Source organism: Denticeps clupeoides, chromosome 18 (assembly GCF_900700375.1).
Source record: "Denticeps clupeoides chromosome 18, fDenClu1.1, whole genome shotgun sequence".
Classification (NCBI taxonomy): domain Eukaryota; kingdom Metazoa; phylum Chordata; class Actinopteri; order Clupeiformes; family Denticipitidae; genus Denticeps; species Denticeps clupeoides.
Genome location: NC_041724.1, coordinates 1,119,222 through 1,141,580, shown reverse-complemented (window position 1 = coordinate 1,141,580; position 22,359 = coordinate 1,119,222). Strand labels below are relative to the sequence as shown.

General features: G+C 49.8%; 1 protein-coding gene across 5 annotated transcripts in view; it reads right to left on the bottom strand.

The window, feature by feature from the left end:
• Positions 1 to 22,359, bottom strand: part of diaph2 (diaphanous-related formin 2) — a 324,298-nt gene that overhangs the window by 78,259 nt on the left and 223,680 nt on the right. For all 5 annotated transcript variants that reach the window (XM_028959481.1, XM_028959484.1, XM_028959485.1 and 2 more), the window contains one exon: positions 4,998 to 5,122. In XM_028959481.1, the coding sequence (XP_028815314.1) occupies positions 4,998 to 5,122 (125 nt within the window). The remainder of the gene's footprint in view (positions 1 to 4,997; positions 5,123 to 22,359) is intronic.

The window sequence follows — 22,359 nt, the reverse complement described above, 5'->3', positions numbered from 1 at the left end:
CCTCTTGATGTCCTCTCCATTTTAAGCAGATCGTTATTAGAGCTGCGTTTGGTGTTATTTTGGCTCAGCGCCTCGGAGACTTTATTCATTAAAAACTTTACGTCCCCCGTGATGCGTCGTGAAGTGAACCGGCCCGCTGTTCCTGAACAAAGCGAACAGCATCAGCGCAGCACCCCGAAAAAAACAGGATGGCTTCGAGGGGCAGGAGTTTGAGCAGAACGTAAATAACGTGAAACGCATGTATTATAATGCGTCTGCACATACAATTTGTGACAATTTGTGAATCGATAAAACGGGGAAACCTTCGCTCATGCCTGGGATGGATCTTTTGCATTAATCGTTTGATTGGAGAATGCATTTCGGCATGTTGAGCTTAAAAATACTCAGGGCCTTAATAAAAAGCACCAATAAAAATACTGCTTGTCTCAGCACCGTGCGTGACGCCCAAAGTGGTGCAGCACTACAGGCGATTAAACGCGTGGGCTGAGTCTGTAACATTACATAACGGGGGGTGCCGTTACTTGGCGAGTGGGTATGGGTTGTCGCCATCCTCGAAGGCTTCCCCTTCCCATAATTCACCAGGCCCCGTGACCGCCAGGCATACGACATTAAATTAAAAAGTCTTTTGTTGGGTTTTTTTTTGTTTTTTTTCGGGGGTGCCTGGTGCGGCCCCGTCTCTTGCCTGGCTCCGGAACATGATGGGGCGATACCAGCGCCCGGTGGGATTACTGAGTTTCTGCTTGTCTGTCGCAAATGGCCTCGGTGCAGAAAACTCCTCTTTAGTAAGCATCTGTCCTTGCATTATCCCCAGCGCATACAAGAAACCTTTTAATGGAGCACTTGAGGAGCGTAACGCTAAATAGCTCGGCTTCCGAGGTCATCTTACAAACGGATTCGAGAGCCACCAGACTCTTCCTGCCCTTTACTCTCCTTCTGACCCTGAAGGAGCCCGTTCGTGATTTATTTTCTCGTTTGGCCTATTTTTGCTATATCTGCAGACCTTGTAATCTGACATTCACCCTAATACAAATTAATATATGCACAATTTACATAATTAAAGTTTTAGAATTATATTTACTGTTAAGCTCTGTTTTGGGATATTGTGCTCCCGTTTATCTTAGTAAACGGATCTCATAATAAAGCCAATATCAGCATATCAGTCGTCCCTCGAGCAGATGGCACGGGCCGAACACTAAACAAGAGGCCTTACTGTGACGAGCGGTGTCGTAAAACCACGGCGAGTCGATTCTGTCCGCACTGCCCGGGGATCGGGGAAGGTTAAGCGCTGAATTACGGCCTTGAGTGCGCCAGAGGGGAATGTATTAGACCAGGTTCCGTCTATCCATCACGACTCAGCATCATTCCTCCGGTCCCCCCACCCAGGCGAGGCCGCGCCCAGCCCCAACAACTCGCCGAAAGAGTTGATGCTCTCCCGCGGCTCCGTGGAGTCTCGTTCCTTCTGAGAGATGGAGATCATCAGGCCCCGTTCTGCTATTTCCCTGCATTATGGTAACGGGAAGGAGCGGTTGCGCCAATAAATAAAACAAATGTACTGTACAAAATACAGAAATTCAATATATCATGTTACGAAAAAATGATTATTCATACTTGTGTGCTCTGTTCACACTTTGTAGTTAATGAAAAAAAAAACATTATTTAGTATTATTGTTATTGTTTTTAACATATTTTCATTTACTGGGAAGTCGTGGAATTTGGTCAAAATGAAACCAATACCATAAAAACACAGCGGTTTTAGATATAAAACGTGAAAGCCTGGCCTGATTAATGGAACGTGTATTTAGAATAAAAAACACGCCTGTGCGCTGCCCTTCTCTCATCTTCACCGCAGCAGTGTTTTCGACTGTTTTACCGCGCCTGAAATATAATTATTTATGAATATACATCACTCCCACCGTCTCGGAATAATAAAAGCTGATTATTATTATTAAAAAAAGACAAATATCTGAACAGCGAGCATTCAGAAACTGTGGTTATATCATAAGTCGAACCCCGTATCACGTACTGTATCAAGGCCGCATCCTTAATAATTAATATGAAAATTAACTGGGTTTTAGCGAGGGGCTTGTAGGGAAAGGTGCAGGTGATGGACAGGTACCATGACAACGATGCCGCTGCTCCATTTCCGCAACATTCCATTTTCATTAAAAGGAGGAGGAGGAGGAGGAGGAGGGAAAAAAGAATATTACATCTGCTGCACCGACACGCCATTCTGTATTTAATAAACAATATCGAGCAGGTGTCATTTTTATGTTGTAATAAAAACAAATGTTTAAAAAAGGAAAAAAAAAACCAACAACAACATAATTTTGCGATCTTTCAATTACATGTATATATATGAGACTGCCAGTTACAAATCTGCTCCTACATTGTCTCAGAATAAGGTTTCTGTCACTCAAACTAAAAGACAACAACATACGCCTAGAGGACTGCTTGCATGCTGTCTGGAGATACACACACACACACTCACACACACAGACATGCACAGATGTTTATGTACATAAATCACCATAGGATGTTTTGTTTAGAATACCTGTAATAGTCATTAATGAATCTAAAAGGTTGAACCTTCATATCAGCCACATGAATCATGTGTAAATTAAAATCTGTAGTTTATGGCGGGAAATCACATCACGCGATCAGTCTATACGGGAATAGAGAAATTCTGTGTCTTCATTTATTTGGTCAAGCATTATATGAGGCTGAGAGGATCAAGGGTCCAAAAAAAGTCCATATTCTGCGATGACACGCGGTGGGGACGGTACCTTGCTGAAGGGGACCTCAGGATTCGAACCCGCAACCCTTCGGTCGCGAGTCCACTTCCACTGTGTTATTTGGTGTCAGTTTCTGCTGAAGGTTACGGGGTAAATGCCTCGGTGCTCTGTGGAGCGTGAGTCCAGGGAGGCCATCTGTCTGGAGTACATAGCGACCCTTTTGTCCAGGGCCCGGGGTGACCATTCTCAACACCAAATCATGGGGACGGATTCCGGCCGCCCGCGAGTGCAGAAACACGAGAAGGAGGAGAAAAAAAAAAAAGCGAGAATCCGTGTCTTCCACGACACCCTATTTATTCTGACCGGCGTACGCGCCGGCTCGGTTCATTAAGTCTGTGCGCGTGGAGGTCGCCCCGAGGTCGAATCAACACCGTGGGTTACGGAACAGAGCCGCACACACACACACACACACACACACACACAAGCGGCGGAATCAGAATACGCCTTTCTATCTCTGTCCGTCGTAAAGGACAAGAGGAACAGCCTTCGCTTTCCTTTAGTTAAGTGACAATGGCGCCCGGCCGGCCGGGGAGGAGGCAGCGCAGCTGTGTTTGGATCTGCTGTCAGTCAGCGTCGGTCCAGACGGGCCCGAGCGCCTCTGAAAAACGAGGTGTGACTACGGCACAATGGAGGTGTCGCTGCCTGCGCCCCCCCCCCCTCCCATTCCTCTTTAAAAGAAGAGAGAGAGAGAGAGAGAGAGAGAGAGAGAGAAAAGGAGCCGAAGAAAAGAGGTGGAAAAGTCCATCTATCATAAAATGGATCTGGCGGAGTGACCCTGCCTCTGTCCTGCCTCTAATGACGGATCAGGTGAGGCAAGAGAAGTCGTGACGCTTTTCTCAGTCGGGGCCAGGCTGGGCTTTTAGAATTCCCGGGGGGGCGCCATCCATACGCGGGGCGGGGGGGGGGGGAAAGGGACAGCGGGCTGCCGAGCTTCTCCATTTCCCCTCCGTTCGGGCCACATCGATACCACTCCGGCCTTTTCATCTCCGCAGCGCTTTATTCTGCTCTATTTATGCTTCTAATCACACAATCTAAGAAAATGTGCATCTTAAGCGCCTCTCAGATCTTTGTAATGCTTATGGATTGCAAAAAAAATTGATATTTCTTTCTAACAAACAGGGATGAAAAAGTAAAAATGTAATTTGCACGTTCCAAAGCCTTTATCAGCTCAGAAGGATATAGTATAAGATTAATAATGTTACTTCAAATGTGAGAACACCAGGAGTGCAGCATAACACCGGCGAGCGTTGCACACGCGACTACCTCTTCCTACGCGTCTAATTCCCCCCAAGAATCCCAGTTAATAAGAGTAATAACTTATTTTCCAGCAGAATTTCTTAAAAACCGCCATGAACGAATTAAAAGGCGGGACCCGGCGCCAATTCAATTTGCGAGCACAGCCACACGAGCCTAAGTGAATGCACTGTGTTATTGAAGCGAGCGAGAGGGGCCTTGAGAGACGGTAGCCCACAGAAGGCTCCTCTGAAGAGGCCTGTGGTAAGTCAGGAGATGAAATCGGTGTGGGTGATAAGTGTGCATAGTCAGGCGAAGCCCCCATTATGAGCCTGGAGGGAGCGGGCCGCCGCGCCGTGTATAAATATTCCCCGGGCGGAACTCGCGCATGGGACCCGGCGGGGTGAGCTGATAAAAAAATCTCACCTGGAAACCCTCCCTCAGCCACTGGCGATGGTGATCAACAGCTCCCCTAGTGGACAACTGCCGCATCTCAAGATAAAACTAAAACTTTTAAGTGAAAGTGAAAGTGAAAGTAAAGTGATTGTCATTGTGAAACACTGCAGCACAGCACACGGTGACACAATGAAATGTGTCCTCTGCTTTTGCCTCTCCATCACCCTTGGTGAGCAGTGGGCGGCCATGACAGGCGCCCGGGGAGCAGTGTGTGGCACCTTAGTGGCACCTTAGTGGCACCTTAGTGGCACCTTGGCGGGTCGGGATACAAACCAGCAATGCCAGGCCACCACTGGCCCCCATTTACGTTTGGCAAACGTCCTTACCCAGAGCGACTTACTACTTGCTGTGAGGTCACCATCAGTTCTGGTTCACTAGGACCCCAACCACGAACATGATCATTTTATTCACTCTGTTGTCATTTTTCTTACACAAGTCAGACTATATAACATAAGCTACTAGTTAGTCTACGTAGGTCTCCAGCTGCCGTGTGAAAACGGCGTTTATAAAGGATATGGACATTTTTTCCACAAACTTATCCTGCTTGTCCTCAGTCTTGGGGAAGTTGGCGATGTCGTTCTCCAACCTCTGCACGTGACGCTCCATGGTGTCCAGGCTGGCTTTCAGAATCTGGGCGGAGACTGGAAGAGGGGGAGAGAAAATAAAAAGACAATAAAGGTGAGGCGTTGACACCCAGGCGGGTTCCTAATCCGGAGAGCGCCGGGCCTGGCCCCGGATAAAAGCCGGCGCCTCTCCTTCATTAATCTGTGTGTAATCACTGTTTACAGCTCTCGTCTGGACTACTCTCGCCGACCATTCAGATCAGCGCTTTTAACTCCGCACTTCAAAGCGCCCGCGGAGTCTTAAGAGGGATCAGACGGGACGCCGGAGCCCCTGCAACGCCGATGTAACCGGCCGCTCTTCAGCTCTGGCATTATTGATACAGGCACTCCGAGAGGGTCGTCGCGCTGCCCCCGGTGGACACTTTCAGCAACAGCGGCAACAAAGTGAAGTGAGCAGCACAGCACACGGTGCACACAGTGAAATTTGTCCTCTGCATTTAACGCACCACCCTGAGTGAGCAGTGGGCAGCCATGACAGGGCGCCCGGGGAGCAGTGTGTGGGGACGGCGCTTTGCTCAGTGGCACCCGTCATCGTCACTGTACCCCCTGTGTACTTCAGCAGCAACGGTAGAACGCTGCACAAAAACTCCCCAAAAGTGCCTTGAAAATCCAACCATCACTTTCTGAAAGTCACAATAAATAAATAAATGGAATGTAGAGGCGCTCCAGTATCAGCAAAATTGTACTTTTTTGTACCGAAGATGTGAACTTTTATTTGATCTATTAACAATAAAAGGAAAGTAATGGAATGGACGAGCCGAGCCTCAGAAAAAGCGCGGGACCCCGTGACAATGCCGAAGGTGATGCCTCGCCCATTAAGCGTTGGCTGGTCGAAAACGCACAACGAGGGATTTACTGTCCCCCCTCATCAACAGCTACAAAGCCGGCGGTGAACCCCCAGCCGGAGGTCACGGGCTTTATGCTTCCCGCCAAGAGCGGACAAAATGACTGCCGCTGTGCCGGCTCTTATCCCCAGGACGCTCCTCCGGGCGGGCGGGGTGGAGAAAAGAGACGGCGGAGGAGGCCGATGACGGACGAGAGCACAAAGGAGAATTGATCGTAAACACGCCGACGGATCACAAAGAAGCAAAGCGTCATTTGTTGCCGGCGACAAGGAGGCAAAAATGCACCGGGGAGAAGCCCCCGAAAACCGACTTACACCGCAGTCTGGTGCGAGGCCAGACGTGCATCAATTTTTAACCGAATCGAACAATCTCGGGTGAAATGTCCCCGTTAAATTTAAGATGCCGGCGCCTTATTAAAAGCACCCTCCGCGGTATTGCATCTCCGCTCAGCACCGCGGTACAACAGTAAACCCGACTTTCAAACGAGTAAATATGTCAGAAGACGCCTTCTGAAGTTGCATTTAAAAAAATAAAAAAAGTGCGGCTGGGGTACGGGTCATTTTTAGCTTTTCAGCAATAAATATTTTAATCTCAAAGCATCACTTCTGCCTCTAATAGAAAGCGCGGTTGGAAGCCGGTACGGAATAAAGCAGACATCCTTTTGGGACATCATTAGTGACTTCAACGGCAAAATAAAAACTGTTTACTGAAGACGGTTAACATGAATCTTGCACATAACGTGCCCGTCTCTCATTCACACACACGCATGCACACGCGTACGCGGAGAGGAACAAAATATAAAAGCTTAAAGTTCACTTTCGCTTTCATGCCCAAAAGTTCTGGCAAATGATCCTAAGCTCTTCTGTCAGCCACGACCAGCCACGCTGAATGGAGGCCGGCCTATTAATCATTTACGGCGACCGGCAAATATTTATCTGCTGCACGCCTACTCAGATGCGTGCAGCAATGCATATATTTATTGCCGGAGACTCCCATGTCAAAGTTCAGCCTGAGATTATATTACAAAAAGCAAACATGCCGTACAAAAGGAGTCCGGCGTGAGTGGAGAACATTCATTTAACAAAACCACAAAGGCGGAATGCCAGGTGCGAGTGGACGAACCGAACAAACACCAAGTCAGGGCACAAGCCCATTTCGTCCAGTGGCGGCCCCTACTGGCAGAGGGCTGGCAAGGCTGGGACGTGAGACTCTTAAGTGAGTTTGATCTAAGTGAAGTGATTGTCAATTGTGACGCGGTGCACACAGTGAAATGTGTCCTCTGTATTTAACCATCACCCTTGGTGAGCAGTGGGCGGCCATGACAGGCGCCCGAGGAGCAGTGTGTGGGGACGGTGCTTTGCTCAGTGGCACCTTGGTGGATCGAGATTTGAACCGGCAACCTTTTGATTACGGGGCCGCTTCCTTAACCGCTAGGCCCCCGCTATCCACGTCTTCGATGGGTTTTCACAAATGAATTTTGAGAACAATAAATGTGCAACATAATTGCTTGCTAATCAGTTCTTGTGCTCATATTACATTAAAAGATTTTTAACATTTAGATCGAGCAACACATCCAGATTTAAATTGAATTGTTCTGGCCCCACATGTCGATGAATCACTCAAATCACACTTTAGTTATCTAGCACTTTTACTGCAATGAAAAGATCAGTAATGACAAATGAGATATAAATTGTGGGATCCGAGATTATTTATTCACTTGTGGCTGTTTTACTGTCTGAGCACTTTCAGAAACATGACAAAGTAAACTCCCCACGAGCACCGCGGGGCCGAACAGTAAAACAAACTCTTGCCTTAGTCAACACTTCCGGATTTACAGTTCCATTACTACTCCCTCTCGGCGGAATATTTATTTTCGTGGGTGGGACGAAAACGGAGGACTATTTCATTAAGCTCGGCCCCGTCTCTGTTCCCAATAATCTGCCAACAAAATATAATGCTGGTCGCCATAAAAGCCAGCGGATGCGCAACACCAAATACCAAATCATCGACTCTAATGTGCGGGTGTCAGCGTTATATCCCCCTATTTGTTGGATGTGGCCATTTTCAATTTGGATTTATGGCCGAGATGTATCAATATTTCACGCCTTATTCTTGCGAGGCTTTCAAAGGTTACAATAAAATGAAGATTTATTTTGAACATGTCCTTCTGCGCGGCGGACGGGACTGAGCTCTCACATCTCGCCTGCGCAAACAAAGGTAAATGAAACGTAAAAGTGTGGAGGTTACAGGGGACCATCCATTAAAGACCCGAGGACAGAGCCGGACGATGGGGGACTTGTTCGCGTTTCGTGCATTTTCTGACGCACGGGACGAAACAAGGAGGACGGCCGCAAATTAGAATTCAGAGCGCGGTCGGTCATACGCCGCTCTCACCTAGACAACGCTCTGTTTAGAGGACACATAATTGAGACGTGTACGTATGATTTAAAGCTTGACAAAGCTTGGCACTTGACAAATTGAGACTTCACTTTTCTCAGAGGAGAAATATGTGTTAGGAAAAGAGGAGCTTTATAAAGGGGCACTGGCTACCATTAGAAAAGATCCATTAGCTCCAACATGCTAGAGCGGAGCCTGGCTGCATTCAGCCTCAACAAATGACTGCAGTTTGGACGCGGGAGATGGGAGCAGGTGAATGGAGAGGAGACGTGCTCGCCATTTACCACTCGCCGGGGAAAAAAGAATTTCGCACTTTCACACAAGACATAGAAACAGAAGAAGAACGTGGGAGTCGTGGTGATCCACCGGTATGGACCGCTTTGGCCTTGCTGGTGTATTTTTGGTCTTGTGATATATTTGGTCTTTCCACCTGAACCGATGAAGCCATCCGGAGCATTTCGGAAAAAGGTTATGCAATTGTGCGTGTTGTTTAAAGAACGTTTACTGAATTCGTAAGCTTCGTGAGCCATTCTGCAATTTTTCTGAATGAACTGAAACACTATATTGTTATATGTTTTAGCCACAAATATGCGGTGCGTAGTCCCAAGTGGAGACAGGAAATGTCGCGGACGATGCAGCGCCGCGAGTCAGCAGCTGATGTAAGCCGGCACCTTCCCAGTCACTTGGAAGCTATTGACGGTGGCACTTGAGACAAAGAGAGGCCGTAGACAACACAGCATTTACAGAAGGGACGGAAGCGCGACTGCGGATCTCTCCAGGCGGAACGAAGTGGCTCGGGTTTCTTGGCCGAATGTGATCCACTTGTGGTGACAAAGCAGCCAAATTACTCCTGGTGATTACCTGGGATCGCGTGACATTGGAACTTAAGGGTCTTTCTGAGAGAGCCTCCTTCAGGGGAGGAGAGAGGAACGAGCGCAGCTTCCGAGAACAGAGGAGTTCAGCGCACACACTATTAGCTGTGCACAATACGCCTCAGTTTTGACTGATTGCGCACAGTTTAATTAGGTTTCCACCCAGTGTCTCCAACAAGTCCTTAAGTTCACCAGTGCGTCAGTCCAATTTTTCCTTTTTTTAAATTAATTTCATCAAGCAAAAACAAACGAATCCACTTTCTGCCCACAGACGCTGCAAAATAAAGGACAAAAAGCAGTCTGCAGTCTCAACACAATGAAATTAATCATTTCAGAACACGAAGTAAATCCATACAATACAGCGAGCTGACCATAATTACTCCGCCCCATCAACAGGGTGTTAATCGGATGGGGAGGAAAAAAAGGAATAAATCCGTCTTACGTTCGCTCCATTTCTCCTTTTCTAATTTGTATTTTCTGCAAATCCCCCCAACTAAACAAAGCTTTACCATAATTAAGGATTTGTCGAATTTTGTTGATTTGATCTGTGAGATTTATTTATTAAAAAAAAAAAAAAAAAAAAAACTTAAGGTTAAAATATGCCTCAAAGTAGAAGTTAAACCCGATAATCTCCGCTGATGCAGTAATGCCGTATTTTATTTATTTAGGTGAATTACGGGGCAGCAGCATAAGCGTCGCTGCATGCATGTGCAAGGGCAAAAAATACTGTATTCCATAATAATACATACATTACACACATACACACTCACACAGAGGAGTTATGCACAAAGCACTGATTCCACCGGGAGGACCAAAGTTATGACCGGTAATTGATATCTTCTAAATGAACCAGTCGCTCCTCCAGGGCCTCCATCAATGCCGCCCCGCCCGTTTTCCTGCGAGCGCCGAGATGCCGAGTCGTGTGGCTGCTGGTGTAAGTTTCTACATTTTATTGAGGTTTAAAGACCACGGTTTCGGGTTGTATTTGTTGAAACTGAGCGCAGGCTGTGCTGCTTATGGCTTTGTGTAAGTATACATGCAGCCTTATACGCGTCATGTTTAGTTACAGACCGGCGACTTTTCTTCCTTTCCCCTCAGAACCAATTTCTGCCTCGGTTCCAGAAAAGAACCCGGCACCAAAATAAGCGGGCGAGTCGTGCGCTACTTAAACGAAACCGGTGCTCTTGGCAGCCATCGCGGCGGGAATCACGCACGCAGTCGCTCGGAACCCGGAGAGTCGGGCAAGTTTTGCAGCTGACCAAAGGTCGTGGCAACTCGCATAAAAGCCAAGGCACAAAAGCCCTCAAATAACAGACTGACCAAAAAAACATAAAGGAAGCAGGAAGTGCATATCGGCGAAGCCGCAGACACTCGTCTGAGTTTACGTGCGGAGGGGTGGCGGTAGTCCGGGTGGGCCTGGGGTATCTCGAGGTAAACAGGCCTCCTCCTCCAGTCACTTCTCAAAAAGACAGACATACACTGAGCAATATTCCCACGTTTACCACTGCACGCGTGTAGAAAGCCATGTTCCCAGTACGTAGCGCGGAGTTTCAGGGGCAGGACGTGTTGTTTTTATACAATTCTCAAATAAAACTCGAAATCACAGTGAATGTTTAATCAGGAACCGCATATTAGGCTTTAATCGTTTAATCAGGAAATGACAACTGAAAAGAATTCGCAAGGTTAAGTAATGAATCTTTTCAATTAGCGGGAATCATGAATTAGCTGCAATTTTCGCGAGGGAGGAGGACAGGGAAGTAGAGTTTCATTCTTTCTCGCTCGTCCACAACATACTGGTGAAGAACCTCAAAAACCCTGGGAAGACCCCCATTCCACCCACCCTACAGTCACCTTGGACCTCTCTTCTTGAAGGGTACCTTCAGTCTTCTTGTTATTGACTATTAAGTCGATATTTAGACGTTTCTATGTGTTTTTTTTTTTTCATGGAGCAATATTCTTCCCAGCTTGGCATAGGATTTCCATCCAAGGTCCAAACAGGAGAATTAATAAAACTAATTACTCTAGAATCTGACAGCTCGATAGCGCCCCACTATGAGACTCGGCCATGGCGGGGGACAGGAAAAGCGGGCAGGAAGCCTTCAAGTGTCAATAAAGAGCCACCTCTGGGGCTTGAGATGAACCAAGGGAAAGCCTTAACCAACGAGGCGCCTCCTGTGATAAATGTAAAGACGCAACTTGTCCTACATCTATGTTATTTTCCAAAGCACAAGCATAAAAAGACCAAAAAACGCAATAAACAAAGACTTGGTTTTTTTTCCTCTTTCAGACAATATCTGTCGACGGTAATGAGGCACAAACGATGTTGTGCAGGTAACACACCGCAGGAAGAAGAATGGGGTGCCTGGGACGTGGAGTTAATCACTTTCTTTTGTAAACCGCTATGCAATAAATTATGCCTTGTCTCCTTTTGACGTGTTTATATGTGCAGCAAAAGAAAGTAATAAAAAAAAATATATATATATATATATATATATACATATATGAACTAACAGGTTGCAGGGTGGCGTGACAGATCACACCTGATCCCCAAGCCGCTGCTTCCTCTCCATGGCTAAAGCCCGCATGACCGCCTTCTCTCTGTAATCGACACAGATAATTCAAATAAATGAGAGCCGGCTGAAAACATGCAGACTGTACGGCCGAGACGCTCTGCTTTGTCTGCAAAAATGGCTGCATAGATAATCAATCAGGCTTTGTAATGAAGACTTTTTTTTTTGTTCTTTCAAGGAACAGTCTTTCAGGTTCTCCGATACGCCAACTTTTGTCCTAGTTGGACAGGAAGTGGAATAACGATGAGCATGGTTTAATCCTGGCTCTGGGGTTCTGGGGTCTAGCTCATGAAGAAGACTGGAAGAATTTACTGCAGCGTGGTCCTCATGTCTTTCGGATGTCAGACGTCCAGCAGCCACCCTGAAGGCGCCAGCAGCTGAGAAGCTGAAACCCTAAAGCGCGTCTGTGTGCCGCCACCAGTGTGGCGCGAGATGACGGTGATCTGCCGGGGGACGGGAGCAATTGGCTGTTGATAGTCAATTTGAAGGGCATGCAGGAGAGCTGTGCATGAAAGTTGGGGGGCCGCGGCCACCTGGACGATGAGTGGTGCAGAAATATCTCCGGCGGAAGCTGACGAACAAACTGTCTGGGGACCTGGGTATCAGGGGTGAACGGTGACGTAATTCAACTTTATTAGAGGCTTCAAGGACAAACGTGAAGGAGTTCCTGGGAATAATATTATTAGAAATAATAACAAGCATGCATGTCTAACTGTAACCTGTAATATGCATACGTGCAAGTATCTCTGCATATATACACGCATGCATATTTTTAGCCATGTATGTATGAGTGAATGCACGGATAAAATATGCGCACATGTATATATATATATATATGCAGCGATGCATGCATGTATGCATTATTATAAACATTAGCATACCCTCCCCTGTGTGAAGGGAAGTACAGAGAATCTCTGAATGCATGTCCTTATCAGCACCACTGGTTTAAAAGATCCCCTCTGGTCCCACTCGCGATAAATCAAACCAAATCGTAGAGGGTCTTAACTGAGAGGGTTATCTGGCAGATGCAGAAATAAGAAATAAAGCACTTCAGGGACGCACGCTGTGGACGGAACTAGTGATCGAGGAGAGCGTGTGCGAGAGATTTAGTGTAAATTGCATCAGATACCATGACAGAGACAGCGGGGGTGGAAGTCATACAAGATTAAAAGTTTAACCATAATAACTACATGTAAGATGTGAAAATTCCACTCATCTGCTATACAGCGGGCTTCTTTCTTTTAACTGCTTCAACACTCTGGTTTTTCCCTCTTTCTTCGTCTCCGTTAGACGAATTGTCCGCTGTCAGGTATGTGTGTTTAAACCTGCGTAGGGGGAGCGTGTATGCACGCCGCGGCAGCAAGCGCTGCCAACGCCAGTGTCTATTAAAATAGATTGTTCTCACGGTGCATGACCTTCTGCTTGCATTGGTGCTGAGGCCCTGTGTAACGGCCCAAATTAGGGTAGCCCGCACCCCGCCCCGCCGCTGGTCTGTAATAAAGTCCATCCAGAGAGATTTATGTCTCTCAAGCAATAAAAAAGGTCAGATCAATTCCCCGCTCTCGCAAACTCTGTCTTAATTTAGAGGGGACGGAGGAGGGACGTCATAAAACATAATGGCGACCTCCGAAACATGTATAAATAAATGCACATTCATGATGCGGCAAAATGGGGAAAGAAACGTTCCAAATTGATTGGATCGGACGGCTCATTTCCCGCTCTTTTTCCCCGTCCAGATTCCAGGGGAGACGACGGGACCCGAGCAGAGCTATAAACGGGCCGCCCAACCTCAGGCAATCCTTAAGCTCATCAGCGTTTTAATGAGCCTTTCCAGCGCCGAGATGAATGAACTGCCTGATTCTTTTCCTGCTCCTCATGCCGAGTCACTGCAGACCGCGCGAGAACCCACGCTGCGGCAGGAAAGTTCTACGGGGGTCCGCCTCCCCCTTGCCGCGTTCCTGTATCGCAGAACGTGTGACGCGTTAAGTGCCATGATAGCATCCAGCAGAATTATATTAAACCCTCAGATCTGGAAATAGCGTCGATGGCTAATTACAGTAGCCTTAACCGGAGATTAAAAGGAATCGCACAACAAATGATTCATTTTCATCGGTCCTAATGCACACAGATGTATCCATATTTCATCAGAGGAAATGTCAAGCATCCATTAGATTTTAAGAGGGCCCTGGCTCATTTCCCCTGCACCGAGGTAGAGCTAACCTTCATGCGCCACGCACAGAGAGAAAGATAAAAAGGCCCTCATTATTGGTGGTAAAAAAAAATACAAAATCTAAATGTAGAATGTGATCGGTCCTGCATATCATATTACAGCATAACATGCCATGCAAGAAGATGTCTTATTTTGTAGTAAATATATACATATGCCATGTAACAGGCAGCAGGAACATACATGTATAACACTGCACGTTATCCACGTTATCCATTCCAATTGAATCTGGAATTACATGGATCCCACAGTTTCAGGACGTGATGTATATATCTCACATACATATATGTGAGATATATACAGAAGACCCGGGTTCAAATCCCACTTACTACCATCGTGTCCCTGAGCAAGACACTTAACCCTAAGTTGCTCCAGGGGGGGACTGATTGTAAGTCGCTCTGGATAAGGGCATCTGGTAAATGCTGTAAAAGTAAATGTAGATCTTGTTTCATTCTTAATGTGAGTCTCTGTGAACAGTAAAGTCAAGTCATCCACACCGATATCAGGACATTTTTATATTCAAATATTTGCTTTATTTGTTTATTTTAAAGCCATGCTCTGTCCCCAGAGGAGCGTGATAGTGTGGAAAATAGTCGGGGATATCGCAAGGTTCCCTAAGCTCAATAACCACAAAATCACTTCAGAGACCAGTTCATCCTCATTTATGTAACCAGAGCATCGGTTTACCAATAAAACCGGCTATAAAACGTCTTCCTTACAGCCTCATGTAATAAAATGACCGAAGCAACATCATGTCTTTATGTACAGGACCTCCACACTGGCATTAGATGCAGCAAACATCTTCATGCAACATATCATGCTGGATGGTTCTTCTCGTGATGACACAGTCTGGTAAATGTGACGTCCTCCGTGGTAAAAACGGCGCCAATATTGAGTAAACGCGGCGATCGGGCCCCCCTGAACTGGAAACGAACGGTGAATTCCAGATGTTCCGGACTCGGTGGCCGCGGGCGAATGTTTGGCTTCTTAAAAGGCCCGAGTCTCCGGACGGCACCGACTTTATTAGTAAAGAACTCGGGGGGATTCGGAAATTAAAAATGGCATTATTGCGGGGAATTTTCCGCTCCTTTTCCGAGCAGCCACCCCCGACCCGTCATTACCGCGCGCTTAGCGCCCGATCGCTGGGTTTATGTGCCGGCCTCCGAGCGGGAGGGTAAACAGACGAGGAGAAATAAGATAATGGAGGCTTGAGAGAGCCGGGGCGGCGGCGCCGGGAGGGGGGTGGTGGTCTTTGGGCAATAATGGCAGTTGTCCTTCGGTAATCCCCCCCCCTCCCCCCCGCTTGAGATTTTATTGGCAGCCCTCCCGAAGCAGGGCGGATAGCCATTATGACTTAACACGTCAAAATGGCAGCGTGGCACAGGCAGAAAAGGCCACCTGAAGATAAACGGCGCGGGCGGCGGCCGGCGCGGCTCTATCTGCCCGGAGCCTGCAGCTCAACGCCGGCTCAATTTTGGCCGGCAACAATCGATTCTGTCCCTCCCTGCGCCACAGAGGCGCTCCGCTGGAAAGGAAAACGCGCTCACGTGGCACCGGCGGGAGGCTGGCACAGCTGTCACGCCGTCGCCGGGCATCAAAGCGGCATCAAAACGGCGTGCGGCGCGCAGGCCGACAGCGCGGCTTTTTATTACGGACCCGGTTCTGTATTTGTCAGGCGAGCGGGATCCACGTCCACGTGTGGGGCGGCGATGGCCTAGCGGTAATCAGGAGGTTGCCGGTTCGAATCCCGATCCGCCAAGGTGCCACTGAGGTGCCACTGAGCAAAGCACCGTCCCCACACACTGCTCCCCGGGCGCCTGTCATGGCCGCCCACTGCTCACTCAGGGTGATGGGTTAAATGCAGAGGACACATTTCACTGTGTGCACCGTGTGCTGTGCTGCTGTGTATCACAAGTCACTTCACTTTCTTCACTTTCTTCTTCATGTGGCCGGACACACTCCACCGGCGGCCGAAGTGCTCATCAAATTCATTAAATGAAGAATTGCACGGGGTAATATGAAATATCCCCTCTGTGCCGCGTCCTTAATGGCCCCCGCTCCCGAATTCGCAATATCAAACACGGCCCCTGCGGCGCCGGGTCCACCTGTCACGACTACGGACTTACGAGGGAAGGAAGCGCAGAGGTCTGACATACTGGGAAGGGGGTTTTATTATTAAATAAACAATAAACACAAATAAAGACGGGCGCGGTGGCCGAAAACGATTTAACTTAAATACAGACAAACTAAAACTAACCCGTAGGCGTGTGGCGATTGCCAGAACTCAAAACACATGACACAAAACTAGGTCAAGTTCGTGCAGCGAGTTCACGAAAATGCCAGCGACCCCGAACGGGCGGAAACTTCCGGCATTTATGGGGCGTCAGGATTGGGTTCCGGTGTGGAGCCCAGCTGCAGGCAATCCTGACAGAGCCCCCCCTCCAAGGGCTACGTCCTCGGAGCCCCAACAGTACCATCAGTGGAGGCGGCGGGGCGGACGGCGGCAACCACAGGGCTCCTGCCCTGCTGTATCCTCCCCTTGGAGGACCCGGTCCCTCGGGCTGGCTCCCCGGCGTGGTCAGGCGTAGCGGCCCCGGTCCCTCGGGCTGGCTCCCCGCGTGGTCAGGCGTGGCGGCCCCGGTCCCTCGGGCTGGCTCCCCGGCGTGGTCAGGCGTGGCGGCCCCGGTCCCTCGGGCTGGCTCCCCGGCGTGGTCAGGCGTGGCGGCCCCGGTCCCTCGGGCTGGCTCCCCGGCGTGGTCCCGCTTGGCGGCCCCGGACCCTCGGCCTGGCTCCCCGGCGTGGTCCCGCTTGGCGGCCCCGGACCCTCGGCCTGGCTCCCCGGCGTGGTCCCGCTTGGCGGCCCCGGACCCTCGGCCTGGCTCCCCGGCGTGGTCCCGCTTGGTGGCCCCGGACCCTCGGCCTGGCTCCCCGGCGTGGTCCCGCTTGGCGGCCCCGGACCCTCGGCCTGGCTCCCCGGCGTGGTCCCGCTTGGCGGCCCCGGACCCTCGGCCTGGCTCCCCGGCGTGGTCCCGCATGGCGGCCCCGGACTCCCGTACCTGCACACAATAATCAGGGCCGATCCATCTGGGTACGTGTGGGCCCTGTCTCCACATGTCCCCTCTGACACGTCTTGTGTCACCCCCTGCACCGCGCAGGGAGATTGTCCCAGAGCCTCCGGCGACTGTTCCAGGCACCCCAGGCTGGTGCCTTCTGGGACTATGCAGCCCCTCTCGCTGCACGGCCCTGGTGCCAAGGGGGGGGCATTGCCAGACCATCCGGCTAGCCCCTTCTGCGTCCGTTGGGACAAGCAGGCCCTCTTCCTGTCTGTCCCAGCTGGGTCCTCATGCCTACCCGGGGGCTCTATGGCGCTCCACCCCTCTGGAGGCAGACGCAGGCCCATGCCTGGCCCGCCCTCCTCACTGGCTACCGGAGGACCCAGCTCCATCGCTTCCCCACCTCCCCTCCCCTCAGGAGGAGTCCCCAACCCGAACTGCACCCCCCCAAAAAATTCTTTGGGGGAGCATCCCCCCCGGCTGGACTTAGGGGTACCTTGGGGCTCGTCCACCTCGCCTTGGACCGGTGTAGTCAGGTTGGGAACTCCCTCCCTGGGGTTCGGCTCTGCTGCTGGGTCACCATCTGGTGGACACAAAGAGGGGAAGTGGGGGCGACATACGGACACATATGCCACGCACACACACACAGACAGAGACAGACAGAAGAGAGGGTCGTCTAGTTCCCTCTCTGAGCACTCCGGGACCTCCTCAGGGGGCACAGCCAGGATCTCGGGAGGCGCGACCTTCTCGTCGTCCGCCAGTGCTTGGTCTTCTTGCCCCGGATCCTGACTGGTGCTGGATGTGGTGGAGGGGCAGAGTTCGATCCCTGGCTCAGGCTCTGGCCGATCAAACTCCGCCCTCAGTCTCTGCTGGAAGTCCCGAAAACTGCTGTCTGTCTCTCCCTGCTGCCAGAGGGCTGCGCTCCAGCCCCATGCTGACCCAAGCAGACACGATAGGATGGTGGTGGTCTTATCAGTGTCTGCTGCCCCACTGAAGGGTCCCGGGACAATTGGGCTGTCCCACACGGGGCTGGGCACGTCGCTGGAGATGGTGGTAGGTGTGTGGTGTGGAGGGGGGTGGACGTCTTCTCCAGCAGGTGTGGACGCTGGTGCTGCGCTGCCATTTTGCTGGGGAACGTCCGGGCAGAGGGAAGGCGGGTCGGCGACTGGAGCAGGAATGGAGGATTCCCTGCGAGGCAGTCCCGGCAGCGCAGTTGCTGGCTGGCGACCTCCCGTCGCCCTCTTCCACCAGCTTTCCTCACACTGCTGGGAGGGACGTGGGTTTCCACGGACCTCGTGACGATCCTGGATGGGCGCGATGGGCGGAGCCATCCCGGCACCGACTGCCCAAACGGCGTCATCCTGGTCGTCGTCCGTGTCCACCTCGTACCCCCGGAAGTCACATGGGTCATCACGGACGCCACGATGATCTCGGACGCGCACGCTGGGCGGAGCCATCCCGGCAACGACCGCCCACCGAAAATCCACGTCATCATCGCTTTCGTCATCCGTGTCCTCCCACCGGTGACTCCGAGGGTCGTCCACCCTGCGGACATCCTGGACCCATGGCGCGATAAGCTCCCATGGGCAGTACTCTGGCCATTCGGGCTGGAGGCTGCCCACCTCCTCGCTGGAGGAACGCCGCCGTTGTTGTTGCCGCTTCTCACCCCCCTGGAAGTGACGTGGGTCCCCACGGACCTTGCGACGATCGCAGACTGGTGCGATGGGCGGAGCCCAACTCTCGTCTCCCGTGCTCTCGTCGTCGTCCGTGTCGTCCCAGTCCACGGGGAGCCTTGCCAGCAGAGCGCAGAGTTCTTGGCTCGACATGCCGAAGATCGTGGGGGTCGCATCTTCTGCGCTCGCTGTCCACGTCACTTCCTCGCTGCTGCCGACGCCAACGTCCTCGCTCCGCCCACTCACCCGCCGACGTTGTCGCTTCCGGGTTTCGCGGAGTTTCCCGGGGGTGACGTCATCACGCGGCGCCGCGTACCACGGCTTCTCGGGGAGAAAACGCTCCACCAGAACGGGCGGCGCGTCTCTCCCCTGGCGTCCGCGTTCGCCGCGCCGGGCTGCGTCCTTCGCGGCGTTTCTTCTCCTCTGCTTTCCACCTCTGCGCTTTTGGGGGGGTCGCTGGCATTCTGTCACGACTACGGACTTACGAGGGAAGGAAGCGCAGAGGTCTGACATACTGGGAAGGGGGTTTTATTATTAAATAAACAATAAACACAAATAAAGACGGGCGCGGTGGCCGAAAACGATTTAACTTAAATACAGACAAACTAAAACTAACCCGTAGGCGTGTGGCGATTGCCAGAACTCAAAACACATGACACAAAACTAGGTCAAGTTCGTGCAGCGAGTTCACGAAAATGCCAGCGACCCCGAACGGGCGGAAACTTCCGGCATTTATGGGGCGTCAGGATTGGGTTCCGGTGTGGAGCCCAGCTGCAGGCAATCCTGACACCACCTCCAGCTGCTCAGCATTCCGACGACCTGCCATCAAATCCCAGCCCGGCTCCTCAATTTCACATGCAAATACGGCGCCGGCGATTTGAATACATTTGAATGCGCGGCACACGGCGCTGGTTCACATCACAGGACAAAACAAGGAGGAGGAAATGCTAATCAGCCGCGATGTAAAGGTAAGGTCATGCCGGAGACCTTATTAGATTTTAGAAATATTTCGCACGCTGAGAGCCAGGGGGTGTGGGACAGTGTGGACCAAATAAGTTAACGGGGGGGCATAAATTAAATTAAAACCATAAAACACAAACATGCCAAATGATATGCAATATGCTAAGACGTTGCTTTATTTTGAGTTTTATTAAGGGTAGGTCCTAGGACCCCGTAGGTCCTAAACGCAGCTTCTCAGGAGACGGTGCAGCTGGTGTCAGCCTCGCCGGGGGTGTGTCACTGGTGCAGGGGTCAAGGGTCGAGAGCAAAACAAGACAGAAACGACCAAAAACTTAAAAAATTGTGATGTAGGTGAGAACAATTCAGACAAGCAAGTCATTACCACTGGGCAGAGTTATTGTGGCTTTGTGGTTTTTATTAGGGGTCCAAGTAATGAAGCTTTTTGTTATTTTTTATTTTATTCTTGCTAATTCTAGTTTAGTATAAATACGTTTTTTGGCATAGTGCACATCAGAACCAGAAGCACAACTCTGGAGTTTGACCTTTTGAACCCTCGGTAGTAAAGCTGTTGTACAGTTGTAATAACGTTCCAATGCCATTAATTATACGCCCCTCCCAGGGGGCTGTCTCGTGGCAGAATTGTGGTGTTCATGTCATTTAATAATTAAAAAACGAAGCGCATTACCGTGCGCAATAACACACGGGTTACTGGATGAAGTCGAGCCACCAGGTAAACACGAGCAGATATGAAGGCCTCCTACCGACCACGGGGGACGCCCCGGGTCGCTTTTCTCCGAGATTGACAGCTGTGATAAGGACCTGCCCCGCCTCGCCTGGCAACGTGGAAAATGTCACATAGCTGATCTCCTGTGGAACTTTTTTTTTTTTTTTTTTTTAAACTCGTCACACAACACATGTATCACAACTAGCAAAGGTCAGAGCCCGTTTGGGGACTGTTCCCTTATTGATATCTGGCGCTGACATGAAAAATGGGATTTGGAATGTGCCGCCATCTGTTTTTTGCGGCGCGGCGTGATACATCACAAGTCAATTACTTGTGGGTGTAGAGGGGCTGCGGCTTCGCTTCCACTGGGACGTCTGTGTGGATTCGGCTCAGACCGAGAGTGGGAGTGTGTCGGGGGGCGACGGGGGGGGGGGCTCCGGCTTTCTCTCTTTTCCTGCCAGGAATGGTGGGTGTCATACGAAGCAACGAAGCATTGGGGACCCCTGCTGACAGGCACTTTAGCGGTCATTCCAAAGCACTGGACTTCTTTCATCTTTTTTTTCTATTTGGTCCAGACGGACTCGCATATCAATTAGCCCGAGTTATTATGCCATTAATTCAGAAGACTCTTCACATGTCTGCAAAGATAATGGGTGTCAGACAGAGGAGAGAAGTCATGTAAAACAGGGGGCTTCATGCTGCACTGACTTTGTGAGAAGAGACAAGAACACTGGCCTTCATCATCATCATTATTATTATTATTATTATTATTATTATTATTATTGAATTACATTTGCTACAAATTTGGCAATAAATTATTCTAAATCTGCCTATAATGCAGAAACAAAACTATGAGTGATTTTTTTTTTTAATAAAACATGATGCGCACAAATGCACTGTGAACCATGTAACATGGTGCTATATATGTTTATACTGTACTGTAAATCTCCAACGCTGTCCGTCATGATCTTTATGTAGTGATTGTCCTGTGTCATAGGTCACACCCACATAGGAACTAAAAAGGCAGTGGTGTTAACTCATTTATTTTAACGAAACATGTGTTTAGAAATTCTTATTGGGACAAACAGGTTATTTTCGACTCCTATTGGAGTCCCTGAATGTCACATGACCTGTTCAAAACATTCATTTGTTCCTCCGTGAGAACCTGAAAGGTCACCTGAACTAAACGCTCCCTTTTAATAGGCGGGTCTAAACAGAGAGTAAAAAAAAACAAGCCGCTGCACGCGGCTCTTTACGGGGGACATGTAAAAGGACCTCTCGTGGCGTCGCATGCGATTGTGTGGCTTTGTGAAGTTATTTTCATGCTGGGTTAAAAGCTCAGCGATTGTTGTTTACTCCCCTCAAAGCGAGCCGTTTCCAGGTCAGGCAAGACATTTAACAAGTCTGTTAAAGTGCTGGGGCGACTTAAAAGCAGCTTTTTGTAGTTTGCATTTCTTTAGTCAATACAGATCACACTGCCCTGCAGCAGGCCTACATAAAAACAAGCAAGGATCTAGATGCTCCGTTCAATTCCACTCGCTCCTTTCAAGTACAATGAACGATGCAAAATGAAAAGGCACGTCCATAATTAAAAAACGCAATTGTTAAAATGCTTCAAATGCCGCTGAGAGGTAAAAAGGTGGAGGGCTGCGTTCATTAGCACACTCACACTGATTTAACAGTGTGGGCCGTTCTACATCAAGAAATGACACTGAAGTTACAAACCACCCGTACAATACAGAAATCAGGCCAATTTTTACCAGTGTGGCCTGTTGTGTGTGTGTGTGTGTGTGTGTGTGTCAGCAGGGCCTGCTGGGGAGGAGACATGCGGGGACCATGCCTTGTTCAGGAGGTGACCTGGATTGAAGCTTTGTTTTGGAAGAAAACTGAATTACAGCTTGTCTGTGCTCAAGTGCTTTCTATTGGGCGCCAAC